At 41.7% G+C, this 21205-nt stretch overlaps 1 protein-coding gene and 1 long non-coding RNA gene across 2 annotated transcripts; both read right to left on the bottom strand.

The window, feature by feature from the left end:
* Positions 1-17094: 17094 nt before the first annotated feature.
* LOC311059866 lies at positions 17095-18047 on the bottom strand. The gene is made up of 3 exons (XR_014602218.1): positions 18022-18047; positions 17517-17695; positions 17095-17159 (listed from the first exon to the last, which is right to left on the bottom strand). It is a non-coding gene; the product is annotated as an uncharacterized lncRNA (long non-coding RNA).
* Positions 18048-18307: 260 nt separating this feature from the next.
* Positions 18308-20987, bottom strand: LOC311060299 (1-phosphatidylinositol 3-phosphate 5-kinase-like; the record flags this gene model as incomplete). Its single annotated transcript, XM_084078433.1, has 5 exons — positions 20426-20987; positions 19204-19617; positions 18678-18752; positions 18488-18588; positions 18308-18383 (listed from the first exon to the last, which is right to left on the bottom strand). The coding sequence occupies exons 2-5, from the start codon at positions 19477-19479 to the stop codon at positions 18308-18310; spliced, it is 528 nt and encodes a 175-aa protein (XP_083934559.1). The 5' UTR covers positions 19480-19617; positions 20426-20987.
* Between the last annotated feature and the right edge of the window lie 218 nt (positions 20988-21205).

Genomic DNA, 21205 nt, shown 5'->3' on the forward strand with positions numbered 1-21205 from the left:
TCAGATGGGGAGTGGGATTCAGCTCTGGTAAGTATACAAATGATCTTTGATTGATTGATGGTGTTATTGACAAATATACATGGGGGCGGCAGTGGCTCAGCAGGTAGAGCGTCTGTCTGTCTGTCTGGCTGGCTGGCTGGCTGGCAGGCAGGCAGTGTAATCAGTGTAAAAGTGAGAAAACATAATGCGTTGTGATTATATTTACACGTTTTTGCATGTGTGTTCGTAAATGTGTGCAGCGCAGTGGTGGAAAAAGTACTCAAATTGTTTACTTAAGTAAAAGTAACAGTACTGCAATATAAAATACTCCGTTACAAGTAAAAGTCCAGAATTCAAAATGTACTTGAGTAAAAGTACAAAAGTATTGGCATCAAAATGTACTTAAAGTACCAAAAGTAAAAGTACAAAATATTTGAAAATAGCAGATCTACAAGCTCACAACGCGTCGCATCGCGAAGTTCATGTGTAAAGAGTTTTGTGCAAAGTACTCAAAAATCCCAGGAGGAGATAGATTTTAACTATTGCAGTTTTATGAAAATGATTCATCTGCCACTAACACATACATGCAGACTCACAGAACTGTACTTAAGTACAATTTTGAGGTATGTTGGGGCCAACAAGGCCGTGGCCCGGTCTGTAAACCCTGCTTGCCCCTGTGTAGGGGCAAGATCCGCCAGGGGGAAAAAACTAAAAATCAACATAACAACATTAGCAGCCCCTCACCCTATTCTGTTGTAGCCAACCACAGCAAGTCACCTTTGTTTTCAAAGGAGGCTCATTTGCAATCGGGGATTAAAGGGTATGCGCATGCTTAAAGTGAATGGCACATGGAGTGGCAAAGCGAGTGGCAAAGCAACATGCAAAGTGAGTTTAACATTGTTTAATGTTGTTTAATGCAATCAGATATGACTTTTCTGTTTGGATGCATGGGCTGTCAAGGCCAGAAAGTATTTTTTTGACACTCAGTAGGCATTCCTGCATAACTTCCGGGTTTGATAAAAGCTATGATCAGTGTTGCCATGTCTGCTTATTATAAGTGACTTTGGGCTTGTTTGTTTGCAAAGTGGCTTATAACGTTTTCTGGGCTTGTTTTCTGGGCTTGTTTCTAAACTGTAGTTGCTTATTTGGGCTTCCTTTCTAAATGTTATTTAAACCAGTGGTTCTCAAACATTTTCATATCAAAGACCCCCAAATTAATATTAATATGTATTTGACCACGGGCCCCCATCTGATAGCAGTATTTGATATCCCTTTGAGATTTATTTTAAAAATGCAGACTTTTTTTAATGTATAACTTGTCACTTTAGAATTAAAACAATGAGCAGATAGTCTGTCTACAGACTTAACACTATATTGTAAATAAGTCAAGAAGCAAGTCAAGACGCTGGTATGGTACTCATGGGGCCTGTTCCTCAAAAGGGAATTAGAGCTTAAGCCTGGCTTTAACACCTATCCTGGCTTAATTTAGCCAGGATTAGGGCTGAATCGGTTCCTCAAAAGCTGAATTAGCTTGAAGATTAGTTTAGCCAGTTCACCCGGGCTAAGTTTAGCCATGACCCGATTCCTCAAAAGAGAATTGAAGCAAGCCTACCTTAGTTACCATGGCAATTTAGCTGTGAAGTTAGCCTGGTCAGGAGTAGTGTTTAACACCGGGATTCCCGGGAATTCACTTCGGTTCCCGGGCTTCCCGTTTTTTTTTTTTCTTGTTAGAAATGAATACTAATTAGTAGAAAGCCCCATCTACAGCGTGGAGGAATTACTATTATAATTAGGAAAGTTACTTGCCGCGTTGCCGACCAGGGCAGGGTCCCATCGTCCCGTTGTGAACCAATATGGGACGCACTGAATGAATGTAACAGTAATGAACAAAATAAAACACAAGTGGCCGTGATGCCCCATGCCTGCCCTGCACAGTGCGCACGCTGATTTCACTGTTTCCTCTGCTGTCAATATGGTAGACACCAGTTGACTAGTTCAGATTCAACATCATCAAGTGAAACGCTACATAAACAGTAGCCTAGGTAGGTTTGATCGAGCCTATATTCCAGCTTAAAATGCGCACAAGCCAAGCAATGCTTTTGATAGAGAGAGAGGACAGACCGGAGAGCTGAAGAGAGAGAGAGCGAGAGAGCGAGAGAGAGAGGGGGGGGGGAGGGAGGGAGAGGGGGGGGGGGAGGGAGAGAGAGAGGGAGGGAGAGGGGGGGGGGGGAGGGAGAGAGAGAGAGAGAGAGAGTATTAGACCGATGTGGTCCGATTTTTTTTGTCATCATTAATGTAGCCTACCCTACCTACACTTGCATTTTAGAACGTTCAAACTACCATTTTACTAGAACTACCCAGTAGAACAAGTGAACTGCACAACAGCTGTCTGTCTCATTGATTGTCAGTGCTGGCAGCGCATGCATGTGCACATCAAAATCACACTACAAAACCCCACATTTGATCAACAACAAAATATAGATTAATAGACAACATACAGCCAACATCCCAAAATGGAGTCTTATAATATCCAGCAAGTAGCCTAATATAAATTAATAACTGCAAACAAATGACAAGTTTAGGCTATCAAATCAATATCCTACAAAAGTAGAGAAAAGCTGTGACCTCACCGGCGCTCTGATGGACAATAAATACATATTCCTTTTGCAAATTCTCTTGTCAATAATGATACAAATGGAACGTTTATTTCAGCAGCTAGAGTTTGACATTGTTTGAGTGCGATTTGAGCGCAGCTCCTCGTTAAGTTAATTGTCTTCACCCGCTGCGCAACAGGGCAGATCTCCGCAGGCTATTATATTTATATATTATATTTATATGATTTTAAAAAATCAAATTAAGTCATTATTAGTGCAAGTTCATAGGTGGACACAATAGGGACATTTGGGCACCTCGTGTAAAATTGTCTATTTAAGTATCTACATATAAATGCATTTATTGGGCACTTTTTTTTTTTTTACCCTTTAACGGGAATTCCCGGGAAGCCCGGGAAAAGGTCTGAAAATTCCCGGGAATTAAAATTAGCTATTTCCCGGAAAATGTTAAACCCTAGTCAGGAGCAGGCTAACAGCCAAGCTTACTTAATCCAGTGCCTTGTTCTTCAAGTTTTTCCACAGTTAATTCAACACATGTGTTTGAATATGGACTCATTTTAATGACCTTGCATTCAAATAAAATGAAATAAATACAATCAGATATAATCAAATTAATGATATTACTGAAGTAGTGTGTGACCATGAATCATAATTGTTTCACAATGACTCATGTGATGTCATTGTCACTCTGTTAACACTATAGTTCATATTGTTGTTAGATGTTTGATAATATATAACAGATTTTTTTTTATATTATAAAAAATGTCTATATATTTATATATATATATATATATATATATAAATTATTAGTTACAGGTTTAAAAGAGCCTCTTCACTGAATGTAAGTCAATGAGGAGCATATTTTAAATTATCAATTTCTAGTCAATGGAGAAATTATTTTTTATTTCTTGTCCACCTTTGGAGTTTGATATGGCTGAAATTCTTAAGCACTTTTGGAGGCATGATGTGAGAATGTTCAGAAACCAGACAAGCTCGAAAGTGGTCTATCAGAAGTTTATTGATTACGGTCAATAATAGCCGGATGCAGTCTCATGTCAGCACTAGGCTGACATGCGAGAATGACAACATACAGAGTCATGGCAAGTTACAGTATTTATACCCGCTTGGTTACTCCCCTAAATGGGAGTTGACAGATAATTCACACCTACATGACAGATTGTATCATATAACAAATACATGTGGTTGACAATTGCACTGTCACAAATAGCAGAGGGAATAATCCCAACAAAGGTATTGCAGAATGTATTATCAATCATATAATACATTAAGAAGCATAGTCTCTATTAAACTAATCAGGACAAGGATGAAAGAGATCATAGATTTATCTTTCTGTGTGTGTGTGTGTGTGTGTGTGTGTGTGTGTGTGTGTGTGTGTGTGTGTGTGTGTGTGTTTGGGAGCAAATGGCCTGGGGTTGATGACCCTTTATCTATAGATACTACAAAAGGAACAAAGACAGTTGTCAGGAAGTCACACCTGGGAGGTCACACCTGGCCAATGACTTGGTCAATTCTACAGTTAGCTAGAGAGTTCCTTGATCAAGCAGACAGATCATATTAATGCATATAATATGGAAAATTCCTTATCATTCCATCCTCTTGTTAATTAAACAATCTTAATTAAACAAACAACAAGTGTAGAATTTTCGTTTGTCTAAATTGTTTACACATTTGTGTTCTCAAATGGATCATAGTTGGGCTCGGTAGTCTGAATTAGTTTGTATTGGAGTAGCTGGCCATGAATCAGACTGTTCACACACTTGTGAGTCAATGGGATAATGCAACAAACAAAAAATATTAAAATAACTAGAAGCATTCCCACTGGAACTGGAGCTGTGAGTTAACCAAGACCACACGTTCCAGCTTTGGGGAGTGGGTATGTCATTTTCCTTGATGTTAGTCAAGAGAGAATTCATGTGATCTATTACAGTGGACAAATTTCCAGACACCTCAGGAATGAACGAGCAACAGCTTTCTCCTATCACATGGCACAAACCAGATTCAGATGCAAATATTAAGTCAAGGTCCATCATCATTCGGGCTGCTAGTAATTTGCTCCACATAACCATGCAAACATGGGGAGTTCTTGTTATGGAGAGGATGGCCCCCCTGTAAGAACTCTAAAGAGCAAGTAGCATTGAAAATCATTTTACAATTAGTTAGTGATCCCACATTGTGAGAGTGTATATCTCCAGATCGCTGAAAGCAATAAGGAATGTGAGTTGGAATAAGGCGTTCATCTACTTGGCCCACGGGACTGTAAACACGCCAACTTTTAGACTCTCTGTAGAGAGAGGTCGAGTCATACCTGCGGACTCTCAGCGGGGTCAACTTTGAATAACAGGTGAAGATGGCCCAGAGTGCCCTTCCAAACAATAGATCAAAAGGTTTCTAAGGTGGCAAAGAATGAAAGGCCAACAGATCTACCGAAACATATGGGAGAATAGCCTTTGCATGTCTTTGCGAATAGCATTTGCATGTCTTTGCAAAACAAACGTGGTAACTTTATACTAACATCAGTGATCCAAAAAATACTTAATATACTTACAATACTTAATAGGGGAGATATGTTTCAAATATTCCACACATCCCCCCTTGGCAGAATTATAACTTCTGCCACAAAAGAATATTTTAAACACATTAACAAACATGACCTGGAATCCTGTCTGGAGGGAAACAGATTAACTGTAAAATATTTATCATAACCACCCCTCCTCTCGAGAGTCAAAGAACCTGCAATACAAGTAGAACAATAAAGCAAGTAATGGGAATAAAAACAAGTATGTCATTAAGTGAAATCAATAACACTGTAAAGACAATAGCATAAGAAATCAAATAAAACATCATGAAATACAACTTGTCATACAGTTTACACGCGCCACAGAACCTATTTTTCCTATTCTAACAACGCAATACTCTCCAGTCCAGAATCTTCTCCATGCATGTTGAAATACACTGTCTTTGAGGGATAAGCTGGTCACAGCTTGGGGCAAAAGATAGATGAGGAAAAAGAAAGAGCTTTGTGTGTGCATCAGAGGGCACAGATTGGGGAATGTGACATGTACCTCTCAGGTAAATGGACATTGTGAACGCTCTCCTCCTGTTCTGAGTCTATTGTCCAGCTAAAGCCACCCCTGTTTGTGGGAGGCCTGCTATGGCCTCTGATCCCCTCTGTTACATTGCCTCCAAAAGTGTGTATTTTCCCCACAGACATAACATAATAATAATAAATAATAAACTTTATTTGTATAGCACCTTTCATGACATGAAATGCAGCGCAAAGTGCTTTACAGAGCAAGAATACAGTTACAGTTACAACCAATTTAACAATAAAGCAAACAAAAAATAAAATAAAATAAAAGCAAAAGCATAAAACATTAAAATAGGCAATACAGTGAGGACTTAAAAATCAACCAAAGAGTCAGCTAAAAGCAAGAGTGAAGAAATAGGTCTTGAGCTGTGCTTTAAAGCTATCGACAGAGGCTGCCTGTTTTAGGTGTAATGGGAGTTTATTCCACACTGTTGGTCCGTAAAAGCAGAATGCTGCTTCACCGTATTTTTTATATGTCATTTTAGGCACCTCGAGTAGGTCAGCACTTGAAGACCTGAGGGTCCGGTTTGGATCATGTCTCTCTAGGCAGTCATAGAGGTAGGAAGGTGCCAGACCATTTAGAGCTTTATAAACTATTAAAAGAATTTTAAAATCAATCCTAAAAACAACCGGGAGCCAGTGTAGTGAAGCTAGTACTGGAGTGATATGTTCTCTCATTCTAGTTTTAGTTAAAATTCTGGCTGCCGCATTTTGAACAAGTTGTAAACATGGCGCTTTAGGCTTCGGCATACTTGCCTCCTGTATGGCCAGTTTGGCCTTAGTCAGTCTCCTCGACATGTCAGCATCTGTAGTCTTCTGGCTGTCATCTTTCTTGCGCTGTTGTCCAACCACATGTACAATATTGTCGGTGTACATTGGCAAGGTCATTTTCGCAAGGCCCACAACTTGTTATAATTTCTCCCAATACTGTCCGGGTGGACATTTGTCGGATAAATGCTCCTCAACGTATGCCACAGAAGACCTCGGTTTGCAGCAAAAAGTGGTCCATCATATAAGTTCGAGTTGATGTATCTCTGAAGTCCCGCTCTACTCAAAATGTCCTCCAAGGCATACATACACCAGCATGGCTAATTGTGTGCCCGCTGAAAGTTCTAGTTATCCATCCATGGGCAGTTTGGCTACCATATCAGACAAGTCTGTATGAGACCATGGCACATAGTCAAGATGTCTTCCCCTGATAATCACTGGCATTTGCTCAATATAGTCTATATCCTGGCTATTATCAGCCTGTTGTTTCACATCCTTCCGTGGCTCCGGAATGAAGGATCTGCCACTCAAGTCAATGACCAGGTGTGCTTCTTCCACAAATATGGCACTCAAATGCTCCTTTACGATGCGTATAAACTCCCTGTTAGAAGGATCGGCTCTCTTCAATTCACTGACCAAATTGGCCCTTGTGCTGCGGACCCGTTCCATCCTGTCCTTCACCGAGTGCAGGGTGTCCGCAAGACGGCTGGGATGTCCATGTCGTTTAGAAGTAGAGTCACGCCCACGTCCTCGACGTCTCCTGGATGATGTCCTCTTGCCATTGTCGTCATCAGAGCCTGCTGCAGACCTTGTCGAGTCCCCGCTGTAGTCATCTGGGTCCGACTCAGAGTAGATGGTACTGCTTGTCTGCTCCTCCACCCCTCGGCGCCGTTTGTCAGCATCATGGTCCCGGTCAGGCCGTCCCCTCTGGTCGTCCAGTATCCTCATGATGTGCGGCTTGCAGGTGGCCGGAGTGAAAGTTGTGGCACCGGGTGGGGGTGTGGTCATCCCAGAAGTTCCCTGCAGGTCGAGTAACGCTCCAGCCCCCTTCCGCTGCTCCGTCTCACTCCTGCCGTCCAGTTCGTCAAGCATAGCTGTGGACAATGTTGCTGCGATAATCTTCTCCTGTCTCTCATTGAGTAGCCAATTGTCTGCACCTGACCTTCCTTAAAAAACAAGTCTGAAGACTGCTAGTTCTATTTCTCTCTTTTCTTTCCTAACATGTCCTTTTTGTCCTGCTTTGTATGTAGCAACCAGAACCTTCATTGTCCTAATCATTTCTTCATTAAAAGTACCATTCAGAGGCCATGGCTGATCAATATGAGGCCAACGTTTGGACAATTTCTTCGAAATTTCAGAAATATCTTTAAAATTTGGATTGTTTTGCTTCACAAATTCCACTGGTGTCTTATCTAAGGAAGCAGTTTTCTTCGGGCCCATCATGAATACTGAGAGAGTCCAAAAATGAAAAATGTCACGTTAAAAAAGCTACTAAATTGTACTCCTGTAGTCGGGTCTCCAGGAAATTGTATGCTGTTTTTTAAAAGATGTAAAGCTTCACAGCTAAAATCGGAGGCAGAAGGCCTTGTGAAAGCCAGTGACTGAGAAAAGTTAGAGAGAGAGAGAGAGAGAGAGAGAGAGAGAGAGAGAGAGAGAGAGAGAGAGAGAGAGAGAGAGAGAGAGAGAGAGAGAGAGAGAGAGAGAGAGAGAGAGAGAGAGAGAGAGAGAGAGAGAGAGAGAGAGAGAGAGAGAGAGAGATATGCAGAAGCCAAAAGCTACCCCCCCCCCTGACTCCCCTCACTCACACACTAATTAACACAATCACTCACACACACTCACAATCACCAGTGACTGTTTGTTTTGTCATAGGATATGGCTCTAACAAACTATATTTCTAGTCTAAAAGAAAGAAACCTTGAATTTAAACTTCAAGCACACAAATTAAAGTGCTTATAATACAAACAACAAGATAATAACTAAGCTAAAAAAGCAGATGCTCAGTGACGGCTGGCCATTGAAAGAATCCAGCTCTTACAAACGTGAGCCTAACATCAATTAAATAATGATCTTGTTGTTTGGAAGAGTTTTCCAAAATATCGTCGAACAACTTAATTATTAAAAGGATAAATTTAATTTCCCTAATTCCTTAATTTTTTAAACCACTCTTAGTAATTTCCAAAGAGCGAGAACACATTTACTCTCATACCAAATTTAGTTTTGTAGCCCGAAAAGAAGGGAAAAATAGAAATCCTAAATTAAATCACTAATTTATCTCTGACAAAGACACAACCAGAACTGAAAAGTCCAAACAGAGTATATTTGCTGATTTTTAGACTAGACGGCTGACTCTCTGTCAAAGTGTAAATGAGCAAAATAACTGTTTAAACCCACTTGATATATTGTTGCTATAACATATATCCATAGTTTACATTACCATCCCCCCTTCAAAACATGAAACAAACATGTTTTGAAAAAATAAAAGTATAGGAAAGAAGGTACTGTAATCAATGTCCAAAACAAAAATCCCTCCCCCCTTGCAAGTGAAAAATTACACCACTCCTGGCTGTTACTCAGGGAGAGTCTTTTGTCCCTCTGGGCCCTGCACCCCACAGAAAGCAGAGTCCAGAACCAAGAAAAAATGGAACAATAGAAAAAAAAAAAACAGACTATACTAAAACCTCCCCTCCACATACAACTTTGCCAACCATTATCATTATTATACTACCTTATAATCATGCCCGGTCCGTAGTCCAACCTATTGAAGACGTTTTTAACAAATACCGGAAACATAGACAAACGCAGAACACATCACAAGCCGGCACAATCACAAAGACAGACACAAACAAACCACTCAGAGAGACAATGCAATGCTTCCAGACCATATTTTGATGCCTCTTAAGTCACAACTTTGGTGTATGAAAACAACCTTGGTGTGTGGGAAACCACTGAACTTAACTTAAACACTAAAACGTCTTTTAATGTAGTTCATTTATGGTCAGGTTAAAATGAACCAAAGAACCTTGGTAAATGGGGGTGCAATTTAAAAATGAATATTTATTCTAATACTGAAAAGGCGTTCATTTGCCTGAAAATTGTTATAACAATGTTGCACCCCTACTCTTTACCATAATCACATCAAATGTCTCTCTTGTGAATTTTAAGCCCCAATAAAGACCTTTGATGCTACCTCACATTACAGCATGTGAACGCTAACTTAACTTAACTTAACTTAACTTAACTTACAACTTCGGTGTATGAAAACAACCTTGGTGTGTAAAAACCACTGAACTTAACTAAGACAATTTTGGCAAAATATGGTCTGTTATCATATACCTGTCTCTCTTCACATCACAGATAAACAACTGCAGTTTGTCCACCCGCGATGGTTCAGAGACCCTATTCATGTGAAACAACAAATGGGGCCTAACTTTATATGTAGATTTAAAAAAGATTCTATATTTCATTATTCTCCCACCCACACACAACACCGGTATATGCATGCGCCTGGGAGAACACCAAAATACAGGTAGCTAAAAATTCAGACCTAAAAGTTGTGACAAGGATCACCAACGTATTCTTTAGCCCAACTAAAAATCAAAAAATTTAATTTGCAAAAGGCTCTAATCAATAGTTAACTCTAATCAATAGTTAAGGACATAACCATTGTCCCAAAAATATATACACTCATCTTAACCCTCCCCTTTTTTTTTTTTTTTTTACTTCTTAATTGGCAGGAACTATTTATAACTCCCATTGAGGAACGTAGTAAACCACTCTTTAAGGTATGTGAATGCCTCTAACCCACAACTTTGTTGTGTGGAAGACCATTGAACCACAACTTAGACAACTTTCGGGTACGATAACCAGGCTAATTATCTTCTTTTCTGTAAATACTCAGTCAATTTCTTGTACTTAATATCTTGTAAATCTATTGGAATATATTCACTATTAACTGGCTTGCAATTGTACTGAAGATTTCAAGAAAATCAAGATAAATAAGCATAACTTGTTTGAAAGTTTGGAAAACAGAATATTCTCACCGCTCTAGTGCTGTAGCCACAGGTTCTTTTAATTCCAGGCGTTTGTGGACTCGGAGGACAGAAGATCCGCTGGCTGCTCGGGTCATCAAAAGACAGGATGAAGTGTTCCATGCGGTTTCGTCCTCCTGAGCGCACAAACACTGGACGCACTTCTGACACCAAATGATATGGCTGAAATTCTTAAGCACTTTTGGAGGCATGATGTGAGAATGTTCAGAAACCAGACAAGCTCGAAAGTGGTCTATCAGAAGTTTATTGATTACGGTCAATAATAGCCGGATGCAGTCTCATGTCAGCACTAGGCTGACATGCGAGAATGACAACATACAGAGTCATGGCAAGTTACAGTATTTATACCCGCTTGGTTACTCCCCTAAATGGGAGTTGACAGATAATTCACACCTACATGACAGATTGTATCATATAACAAATACATGTGGTTGACAATTGCACTGTCACAAATAGCAGAGGGAATAATCCCAACAAAGGTATTGCAGAATGTATTATCAATCATATAATACATTAAGAAGCATAGTCTCTATTAAACTAATCAGGACAAGGATGAAAGAGATCATAGATTTATCTTTCTCTGTGTGTGTGTGTGTGTGTGTGTGTGTGTGTGTGTGTGTGTGTGTGTGTGTGTGTGTGTGTGTGTGTGTGTGTGTGTGTGTGGAGCAAATGGCCTGGGGTTGATGACCCTTTATCTATAGATACTACAAAAGGAACAAAGACAGTTGTCAGGAAGTCACACCTGGGAGGTCACACCTGGCCAATGACTTGGTCAATTCTACAGTTAGCTAGAGAGTTCCTTGATCAAGCAGACAGATCATATTAATGCATATAATATGGAAAATTCCTTATCAAGTTACATCATGATGGCAAGGTAACTACACAACCCAAACCTCTACCAAAGTGGTCTTGCAAATGTGGGGTTATTGCGTGTCGTGCCCCCGTCCCCCGTTCCCCCGTCCCCCGCTCATCCCGTCGCGGCCCCCAGTCGCGGTCAACCGTCCCGTCCCGTGCGTCCCGTCGCGGCCCCCGTCGCGGTACACCCCCCGTCCCGTGCGTCCCGTTGCCGTCCCGTCGCGCGCACACACACACACACACACACACACACACACACACACACACACACACACACACACACACACACACACACACACACACACACACACACACACACACACACACACACACACACTCTGTGTGTGCTTGCAATACTTTGCAACGCTTTCTCCCTGGATATATTTATTGCGGTCGCTTATAATACATTTCACTTCCTTGTATGATTTCATGAGCTGCTGCAATGCTGCTGTTCAGCCACAGAGAGGAACGCCGCTCTGGTTTTGGACTCCATGATTGGTCAAGTTCAAGGATTCTGCTATCGACTTTCATGGTCTTTTATAGAAATACGTGAAGCCTGGCTTCATTATCCTGGCTGGACATAGCCTGGCTTGACAAGGCCTAGCTCGACAAAGTCGCTCCTTTTCAGCCTGGCTTTGCTTCGAGGAACGGAATAAACAAGGCTTATATGGTCCCGACTTTGTCAAGTCTGGTTTTGGCTTAAGTCCAGGCTTAGTTTATTCACCTTTTGAGGAACAGGCCCCTGGTTTACTAGGATGGGGTTCAATTCCCTGCGGTGTCTGCTGATTGCAGGTTGCTGTAGTCTGTTACGTTCCTTATGAAACTACTGTATCAAACTGCCATAACAAACTACCGTATCAAACTACCATCAGGTACTACCAGGAACGGCGTACCTGACGTTCCTGGAACTACCAGTTCCAGGAATTAGTCATGTCCAGAGTTTCGGTAGTGACCCAATGGTGAAAAAATACATTTGAATGTTAGGGACCAACAAAAAGTGTCACTACAAAGTACTACCAATCAACTATAAATTGCCTGAAACGTACTCCTAACAGGTTTTCGGGGGACGATTTTGGACTCCACACTTAGTGATTTTTTCGGATTAAACTTTCGTTTCGGTAGTGACCCAATGGTGAAAGAATAAATGTACTAAGTCCAGAGCTCGATGAATGTTAGGGACCCAAAAAAATGTCACTACAAAGTACTACCAATCAACTCTAAATTGCCTGAAACGTACTCCTAACAGGTTTTCGGGGGGACTATTTTGGCCTCCACACTTAGTGATTTTTTCGGATTTAACTTTCGTTTCGGTAGGGACCAACTTTCGTTTCGGTAGTGACCCGATGGTGAATTTACTAAGTCCAGAGCTCGATGAATGTTAGGGACAAAAAAAAATGTCACTACAAAGTACTACCAATCAACTCTAAATTGCCTGAAACATACTCCTAACAGGCTTTCGGGGGGACGATTTTGGCCTCCACACTTAGTGATTTTTTCGAATTTAACTTCGTTTCGGTAGTGACACAATGGTGTCACTACCGAAACGAAAAAAAAAATTACTAAGTCCAGAGCTCGATGAACGTTAGGGACCAAAAAAAAAGTCACTACCAATCAACTTTAAATTGCCTGGATTGTACTCCTAACAGGTTTTTGGGGGAACACTTTTTTTTTTGGCCTCCACACTTAGTGATTTTTTCGGATTTGACTTTGTTAGTGACACAATGGTGTCACTACCGTTAGGGACCAAAAACAAAGTCACTACCAATCAACTTTAAATTGCCTGAAACGTACTCCTAACAGGTTTTTGGGGGAACAATCCAGAGCTCGATGAATGTTAGGGACCAAAAAAAAAGTCACTACCAATCAACTTTAAATTGCCTGAAACGTACTCCTAACAGGTTTTTGGGGGAACAATTTTTTTTTCGTTTCGGTAGTGACACCATTGTGTCACTACCGAAACGGAAAAAAAATTACCAAGTCCAGAGCTCGATGAATGTTAGGGACCAAAAAAAAAGTCACTACCAATCAACTTTAAATTGCCTGAAACATGCTCCTAACAGGTTTTTGGGGGAACAATTTTTTTTCTGTTTTCGTCACTCGTCACTTTTCGTCACTACCGAAACGGGAAAAAAAAATCACAAAAAAATCACTACCAATCAGCTTTAAATTGCCTGAAACGTGCTCCTAACAGGTTTTTGGGGGAACATTTTTTTTTCTGTTTTCGTCACTCGTCACTTTTCGTCACTACCGAAACGGAAAAAAAGAATTCACAAAAAAATCACTACCAATCAGCTTTAAATTGCCTGAAACGTGCTCCTAACAGGTTTTTGGGGGAACAATTTTTTTTCTGTTTTCGTCACTCGTCACTTTTCGTCACTACCGAAACGGGAAAAATAATTCACAAAAAAATCACTACCAATCAGCTTTAAATTGCCTGAAACGTGCTCCTAACAGGTTTTTGGGGGAACAATTTCTTTTCTGTTTTCGTCACTCGTCACTTTTCGTCACTACCGAAACGGAAAAAAAAATTCACAAAAAAATCACTACCAATCAGCTTTAAATTGCCTGAAACGTGCTCCTAACAGGTTTTTGGGGGAACATTTTTTTTTCTGTTTTCGTCACTCGTCACTTTTCGTCACTACCGAAACGGAAAAAAGAATTCACAAAAAAATCACTACCAATCAGCTTTAAATTGCCTGAAACGTGCTCCTAACAGGTTTTTGGGGGAACAATTTTTTTTCTGTTTTCGTCACTCGTCACTTTTCGTCACTACCGAAACGGAAAAAAAAAATCACAAAAAAATCACTACCAATCAGCTTTAAATTGCCTGAAACGTGCTCCTAACAGGTTTTTGGGGGAACAATTTTTTTTTCGTTTCGGTAGTGACACCATTGTGTCACTACCGAAACGGAAAAAAAATTACCAAGTCCAGAGCTCGATGAATGTTAGGGACCAAAAAAAAAGTCACTACCAATCAACTTTAAATTGCCTGAAACATGCTCCTAACAGGTTTTTGGGGGAACAATTTTTTTTCTGTTTTCGTCACTCGTCACTTTTCGTCACTACCGAAACGGGAAAAAAAATCACAAAAAAATCACTACCAATCAGCTTTAAATTGCCTGAAACGTGCTCCTAACAGGTTTTTGGGGGAACATTTTTTTTTCTGTTTTCGTCACTCGTCACTTTTCGTCACTACCGAAACGGAAAAAAGAATTCACAAAAAAATCACTACCAATCAGCTTTAAATTGCCTGAAACGTGCTCCTAACAGGTTTTTGGGGGAACAATTTTTTTTCTGTTTTCGTCACTCGTCACTTTTCGTCACTACCGAAACGGGAAAAAAAATTCACAAAAAAATCACTACCAATCAGCTTTAAATTGCCTGAAACGTGCTCCTAACAGGTTTTTGGGGGAACAATTTCTTTTCTGTTTTCGTCACTCGTCACTTTTCGTCACTACCGAAACGGAAAAAAAAATTCACAAAAAAATCACTACCAATCAGCTTTAAATTGCCTGAAACGTGCTCCTAACAGGTTTTTGGGGGAACATTTTTTTTTCTGTTTTCGTCACTCGTCACTTTTCGTCACTACCGAAACGGAAAAAAGAATTCACAAAAAAATCACTGCCAATCAGCTTTAAATTGCCTGAAACGTGCTCCTAACAGGTTTTTGGGGGAACAATTTTTTTTCTGTTTTCGTCACTCGTCACTTTTCGTCACTACCGAAACGGGAAAAAAAATTCACAAAAAAATCACTGCCAATCAGCTTTAAATTGCCTGAAACGTGCTCCTAACAGGTTTTTGGGGGAACAATTTCTTTTCTGTTTTCGTCACTCGTCACTATTATTAGGATTGCGAGGGGAAGAATCCAGGTTGCTCGTCTGTCAAAGAGTGAAAAAATATATAATATTCTAATATTGATTACATAGGAAAATGTCTTTGAATGCAAGCATGACAAAAAATGCACTTGACTTGTCAAACTGAAGAAAGATGGCTTCCTCCACAATTAACCACTTACACACTATAAACTTAGTTGAACAGGGGCCTCCAGAGTCTAGATTTGTAGATCTATTTTCGGTGAATGTTCGCCTACTATGACAAGCCCAGAATAGGGATACTAGAGTTCATGTGGTTAATTTATGCTAGGACCACAAACGGAACAAACCTTTGCTTCGTCAGCTGTGGTCTGTCTGTGTCTGCCTGGGCTGGGAGGGACAGACAGATGCTTCCTGCCCTTCTCCTGCTGGAACAGGTCCTGAAGCCTGGAGATGTGAAGGACAGACAGAATACAGCTAAAAACTGTTAGAACTGGGCCCTGGGTGGCTCACCTGCTCTGAGCACATGCCACAGTATAGAATGAACTGCGTGTTACTCCCAATTCACACCATCAGTTATTTTTGTACATGTACATTTCATACAATAGAAAAAAATTATATAATTAGGCTTTAGACGCCAAATTGCATCTCAGTCCTTGCATCTCAAACGCATAAACATTATTGCTATGGACTTAACCCTATACACTTCGTAGTATGTCAAATATTGAAAAGAGACGATCTACAAGCCCTCAATGCGACACATTGCGAGCTCTTAGATCTGCTATTTTGTCTGACTATAAATAATGGTTAAAGTGGTTACACAGATGCATTCCCGGTTTGAATGGGTTAAAGACACAAATAAATAAATGAACAAGGTTATTAACCTGCTATTCCAGGACTGCAGCATCTCACACAGTCCTTGTTTCTTCATCACTACTGACTCAAGAACAACCTGCAGTTGCTGGGGGGAGTCCAGGCCACAGGCCTGTAGGCGTGCCTGCAGCTTCTCTATCCAGCTTCGTAGTTCCGCTTCCTCCATCTACATGGAAAAATGCAACGTCACCCGCTCCGTTACCATAACTAGGGCTGCAACTATCAATTATTTTCAGTAGCGATTGTTTTATCGATTCATTTTGCGATTAATCAAATAATCAAAGCTTTTTTATAATCTGATTTTTGTTTTGATTTTTTTTTTAAACATATGCCTATAATGACATGCCCAAAAAAGGGATAGATAATTAATGGATTATTGTATAAAATAATTGATTATCGATTTTCTTTATTTCTTATAATCGATTAAATCGATTAGTTCGATTGACGATTGCACCCCTAACCGCAACCGGTACAAACAGCACTTTTACAGAGAATATAGACCCGTGCCGAGAGGCGAACCGTACGTCTTTTTGAGCAAACAGGTCCTCCATTTTCTCCTCTCGTGTCTTGCTGAAGGTGTCCGTCTTCAGTGAGGTGAGACGGTCGTCTATGGACAGGTACACCTGGGTTACCCTGTCGATCAATTAACCATAGGGCAAAATCAATATTCTACTTCCGAGGATATTTTGGAAAGCAATAACAAAGTATTCAGAAATGGCACATACAGTAGTAACGTTAAAATACATTTCATGTTCAAATTTGCTGCATTTTGGTACGAGTTTTGGCGGCAGACAGGTTTTTTTGTTTTTGTGAAGAATATACCAGTGTGAAGAGTATATCAAAAATATTTTTTGTTTAATTGAAAAAGTTACAAAGTATGACTTTAATATAATTAATATAATTATGAGTTCTATATCAATATCCAATATATATGAGTATATGTACACAATGGCCTAAGTATGAAGGAACAGTGAGCTATGGCTCTTACTTCAGAGATTAGTCCTTTAGGTCCTGCTGCATGTTGGCTTTAGATGGTGCCAGGTTCCTGATGAAGATCTTGGGAGGAGGAAGACAGATCTCCAGCAGCCTCACAGAGATATAGCTGAGGAAACGGAGTGAAGAAAAGATAAATGGTTGTGTGTTACTGTATATTTCAAACACACTTTCACCACACCGACAGTGGAGGCAACCACCCTCATAAGGTGCAGTTAGGGGTTCAGTGTCTTGCTCAAGGACACTTGTGTGCCTGCCCCTAACGTGGCCCCTGGACTAGTGTTTGTGCCAAGTTTGGTATAGATCGGAGCAACGATGCGCCTCGTCCGGATGTTATGTTTGTGACCGTGGTTCGTGGTCGATCCCCCCACCCACCCACTATGCAACATAGGATATATGGATGAAGTGTGTAGATGGATAGATGAACAGACAGTTGGCTGACAAAGTAGATGAAATGAGACCTAACCTGAAGGAAGCCACCATCTGGTTGTAAGAGAAGTACTGGTGGTAATCTTTGTGAATGGAATGTCCGCAGGGTTCGGCGTTGGCTCTTCGGGTGTACTGATGACCGTAGAAGCGCAACTCCAGATACTTGGCAAACGACATGGACCACGAGTCATTGGACAATGGAACCACTGGTGTCACCTACAAAGACAGATAGAGGCCAAGTTTTTGGGGGGGATTTCTTTTCTTCTAATTAAATAAGGCGTAAATAGCCGATCTACAAGCTCACAATGCTTCGCGATGCAACACATTGTGAGTTTGTAGATAATCTATTTTTGCTACTTTTGTGTGACACTGTTGTACGATGAAGTATAAAATAGGGCTTAAGTGGTTAATCATACTAATCAATTTAGTCGTTTATAAAAAGTAGTAATCAATAGAATAATTGCCAAGAAAATAATCAATATCTGCAGCCATAAACTTGAGATGCTCCAAGTTAGCTCCAATTTATTGTTCTTAGTATTTACTTGTTTGCATATGCGGCACCAGGAATAGGAGAGTCCAGCTCCTTCAAAACGATCTGCACACAACCACTGCCGTGAACGAACCGTCGGATGTGATGCACCATGGGAGTTTCACAGAATGGACTGGGGCACTGGTAAGACGGCCTAGAAACACACACACACACACACACACACACACACACACACACACACACAAACAAGCTCAAGTACAGGCTGTTGTTTAGTGACTGTACAGCTCATTTAGTTATTTAAAGTGTTTCAGGGGTTGTGTTTATATCATAATTTTATTTCACCTAAAACAGTATCGCTCCAAAAAAACACCAAGAGAGGTGTCATTCTTGCCATAGAACTCCATCGTGACAATCCTGTTAACAAAAATGGACAATAATTGAAAAAGTACTTTCAGCCATTAAAATATGACACTACAGGGATATATTATATCACATGCTGTAAGTGTACAATACTTTACCATGGGCTGACACAGGGGTTGGGGGCGTTGTTGGACTGTGCTGAAGAGCTGCTGAAGAGTACACACAGCCTCTGGTGGTTGACAGGGTTCAGACAGTCCAGCTGGGGACAATAAAACCAACAAACAATGTCAAAAACGACGCGAAGAATCAATCATGACAATCTATGAGAGCACACGCCATGCCACTCACAGTGTCCCTCACAGATCTCAGATCAGGGATGAGGTGGTGGGCTCCGCCTGTCATCAACACTGAGACCAGTGCTGGCTGAATGAGACGATGGGTACAGGTCAGATGACTTTAAGACTTTATGAAGTGGAATTATTCTGATCTATTCCAACCACCTGACATGCAAAGCAGCCTCCGTTTTGCATGCACAGCCAAAAAGCTGAGAAAAGATTAAACATGCAAATGATTAACCACATGAACCCCAGTGTCCCTATTCTGTCGAGAAAAATAGCCGATCTACAAGCTCACAACGCGCTGCATTGCAACGCGTTGTGAGCTTGTAGATGGTCTATTTTCAGCCAAGAGATGTAAAGGAAAAAAGGAGCGGCCTAGCATAGACCCCTGGGGTCAACTAAGTCTCTAGGGTTTAAGTGGTTAACTCATAGTTGGCTCATCTCTAGAGGAGTTTCTTCATCCCTAGATGAGTAAACTACACATGCAGGCTATGATTTGGCAGGTAAGTCACAATAAATCTCAAACCCGGTCCCACCTTGGAGGCCCAGCTCATGTCATTCTGTCCAGCTGGCTTCTCCTCCTCACTGTCAGCTTTCACCGGAGCCCTGACAGGCACCTCCCTGTCCCGCTCCCTGTTTTGGGTTAGGGTGGCGGGCCCCCCGGGGCCAACCGAGTTGAAGGGGTCGGTGACCTCCCGCTGCCGGATGCGGCCTCCCTTGGCCCGGTAGTCGGCTAGCATCTTGGCCAGGTCCTGGCTGCCGCTCAACTGATCCACGATGCGAGTGCTGGTGAGGCGGTGGCTGGGCAGCATGACGGCGGGTCGCGGCGGGGGACCTCCGTTGGCCAGGCCAGTGGCCAGACTTGAGGGGGGTGGGTCTTTGAGGAGCAGCCGTTTCCTGCGCCCGTCCAGCTCCTTGAAGTCCTTGTTGAGGAGAGGGGACAGGTACACCTGCAGGAGAGAGGAGACGCATGATGGCATGATAACACTACACACAGTACTATTAGGACCTGTTCAATATAATGATTTCTCAACACAATATAATCAACAATATGAGAACTTCCCTCGCAAGATACATTAAAAAATAATTGTATCTTTCAGCACTGTATGTGACAACACTTCAATCAATTAATCTCAATTGCTTCCCTTACAGAGTGGTAAATAAGTACATATGAAACAAGAATTGTTGAATTGCCTAACTGAGAAAAACAAGACATATTGAATATTGACGTTTGATCCATAAATCCTGCGACAACAGCTCTACATAGCATCACTGTATGTCCATATTTCATTTTTGTCATAAATTAATACCCTATTTTATACTTCATTGTATGACAAGTGTGTAGTAGCGATAACTTGCTTGTGACTAAATAATAACTACATGATTGAATCCATTGAAACACAGGTTCTTTTTTACTGAGTGGTTTTAGACATACAAGGTTTCCACCTGACAGCAATGATATATATCCTACTATAATTCTAGTAACCTCTGTCCGTTTGTAGTGTAGTGGTAGGTGAAGCTACCCGGTTCTCCTCAGTGGCTGGACCAATTGCTCTGATTTTGCACACAGCCATTGACCATTACCATCTGAACTTAACTGTGGAGCCCGTTTTTCAATTTCATCAAATCTCAGCTTCTTATTAGCATTTATGTGTCAAACAATGTCGCCTCCCGGGTTGCCAGATCATGTGCGCATATCCCCCCACGGATGCGTCGACCGGGTATGGTCTAGTAATAATAAATGGAACAGGTGAGTACCTGCTCTGGGAAGTAGTCCCTGCTGGGGCAGCGGAGGCCAGCGGAGGTGAGGAGGAACGGTTCTCTGAAGGTGATGAACGGGGAGATGCACAAGATGATGTCCTTCAGCTCCTGCTTGAAGACGGCTGAGATGGACTTCAGCCGGTCGTCGGACGAGGCCACCTGCTCTGCCACGAAAAGCCCTGTGTCGTCCTGCAGGGGGTCCCGGAACAACCTGGGAGGGGGCGTCTCAGAGCCATCTGAATCTAGCGACTCCCCTTTCCTTAGGCTCCCCTCTTCCCCAGTATCCCCCTCCGATGCTCTTATAAAGGAGAGCCCTCATCCATAATGAAAGGCGGAGAGACAAGCAGAGGAGGGCTAGAGACTGGGGTGGAGGTGGTGTTCTCCGTGTCCCTGGCCTCGTCTCCTTGGCCAGGGGAAGACAAAGACGACTTGGGCTTCAGTTTCATGTGCGGGCTCTCTTTATCGTCATCCTTGGACGAAGACTCTGAGGCAGGCCTTTCCCCGTCCCGCTGCCCTACCATCGTCCCCCAGTCTATGGTGGAACCCTCCGATCCAACCCCAGAAATTATGGTTTTCTCCTGGCCATCCCCGTCTCGCTCTTCGTCCCCCTTCTCCTCGGCTGTGGTGCCCTCCAGAAGGCAAGGGAAGGAGGTGCTCTGAGCCAGACTGGGTGGCATGGCAGCCATGTGTGTGTGTGTGTGTGTGTGTGTGTGTGTGTGTGTGTGTGTGTGTGTGTGTGTGTGTGTGTGTGTGTGTGTGTGTGTGTGTGTGTGTGTG

Source organism: Gymnoscopelus microlampas, assembly GCF_963454915.1.
Source record: "Gymnoscopelus microlampas genome assembly, chromosome: 14".
Classification (NCBI taxonomy): Eukaryota; Metazoa; Chordata; class Actinopteri; order Myctophiformes; family Myctophidae; genus Gymnoscopelus; species Gymnoscopelus microlampas.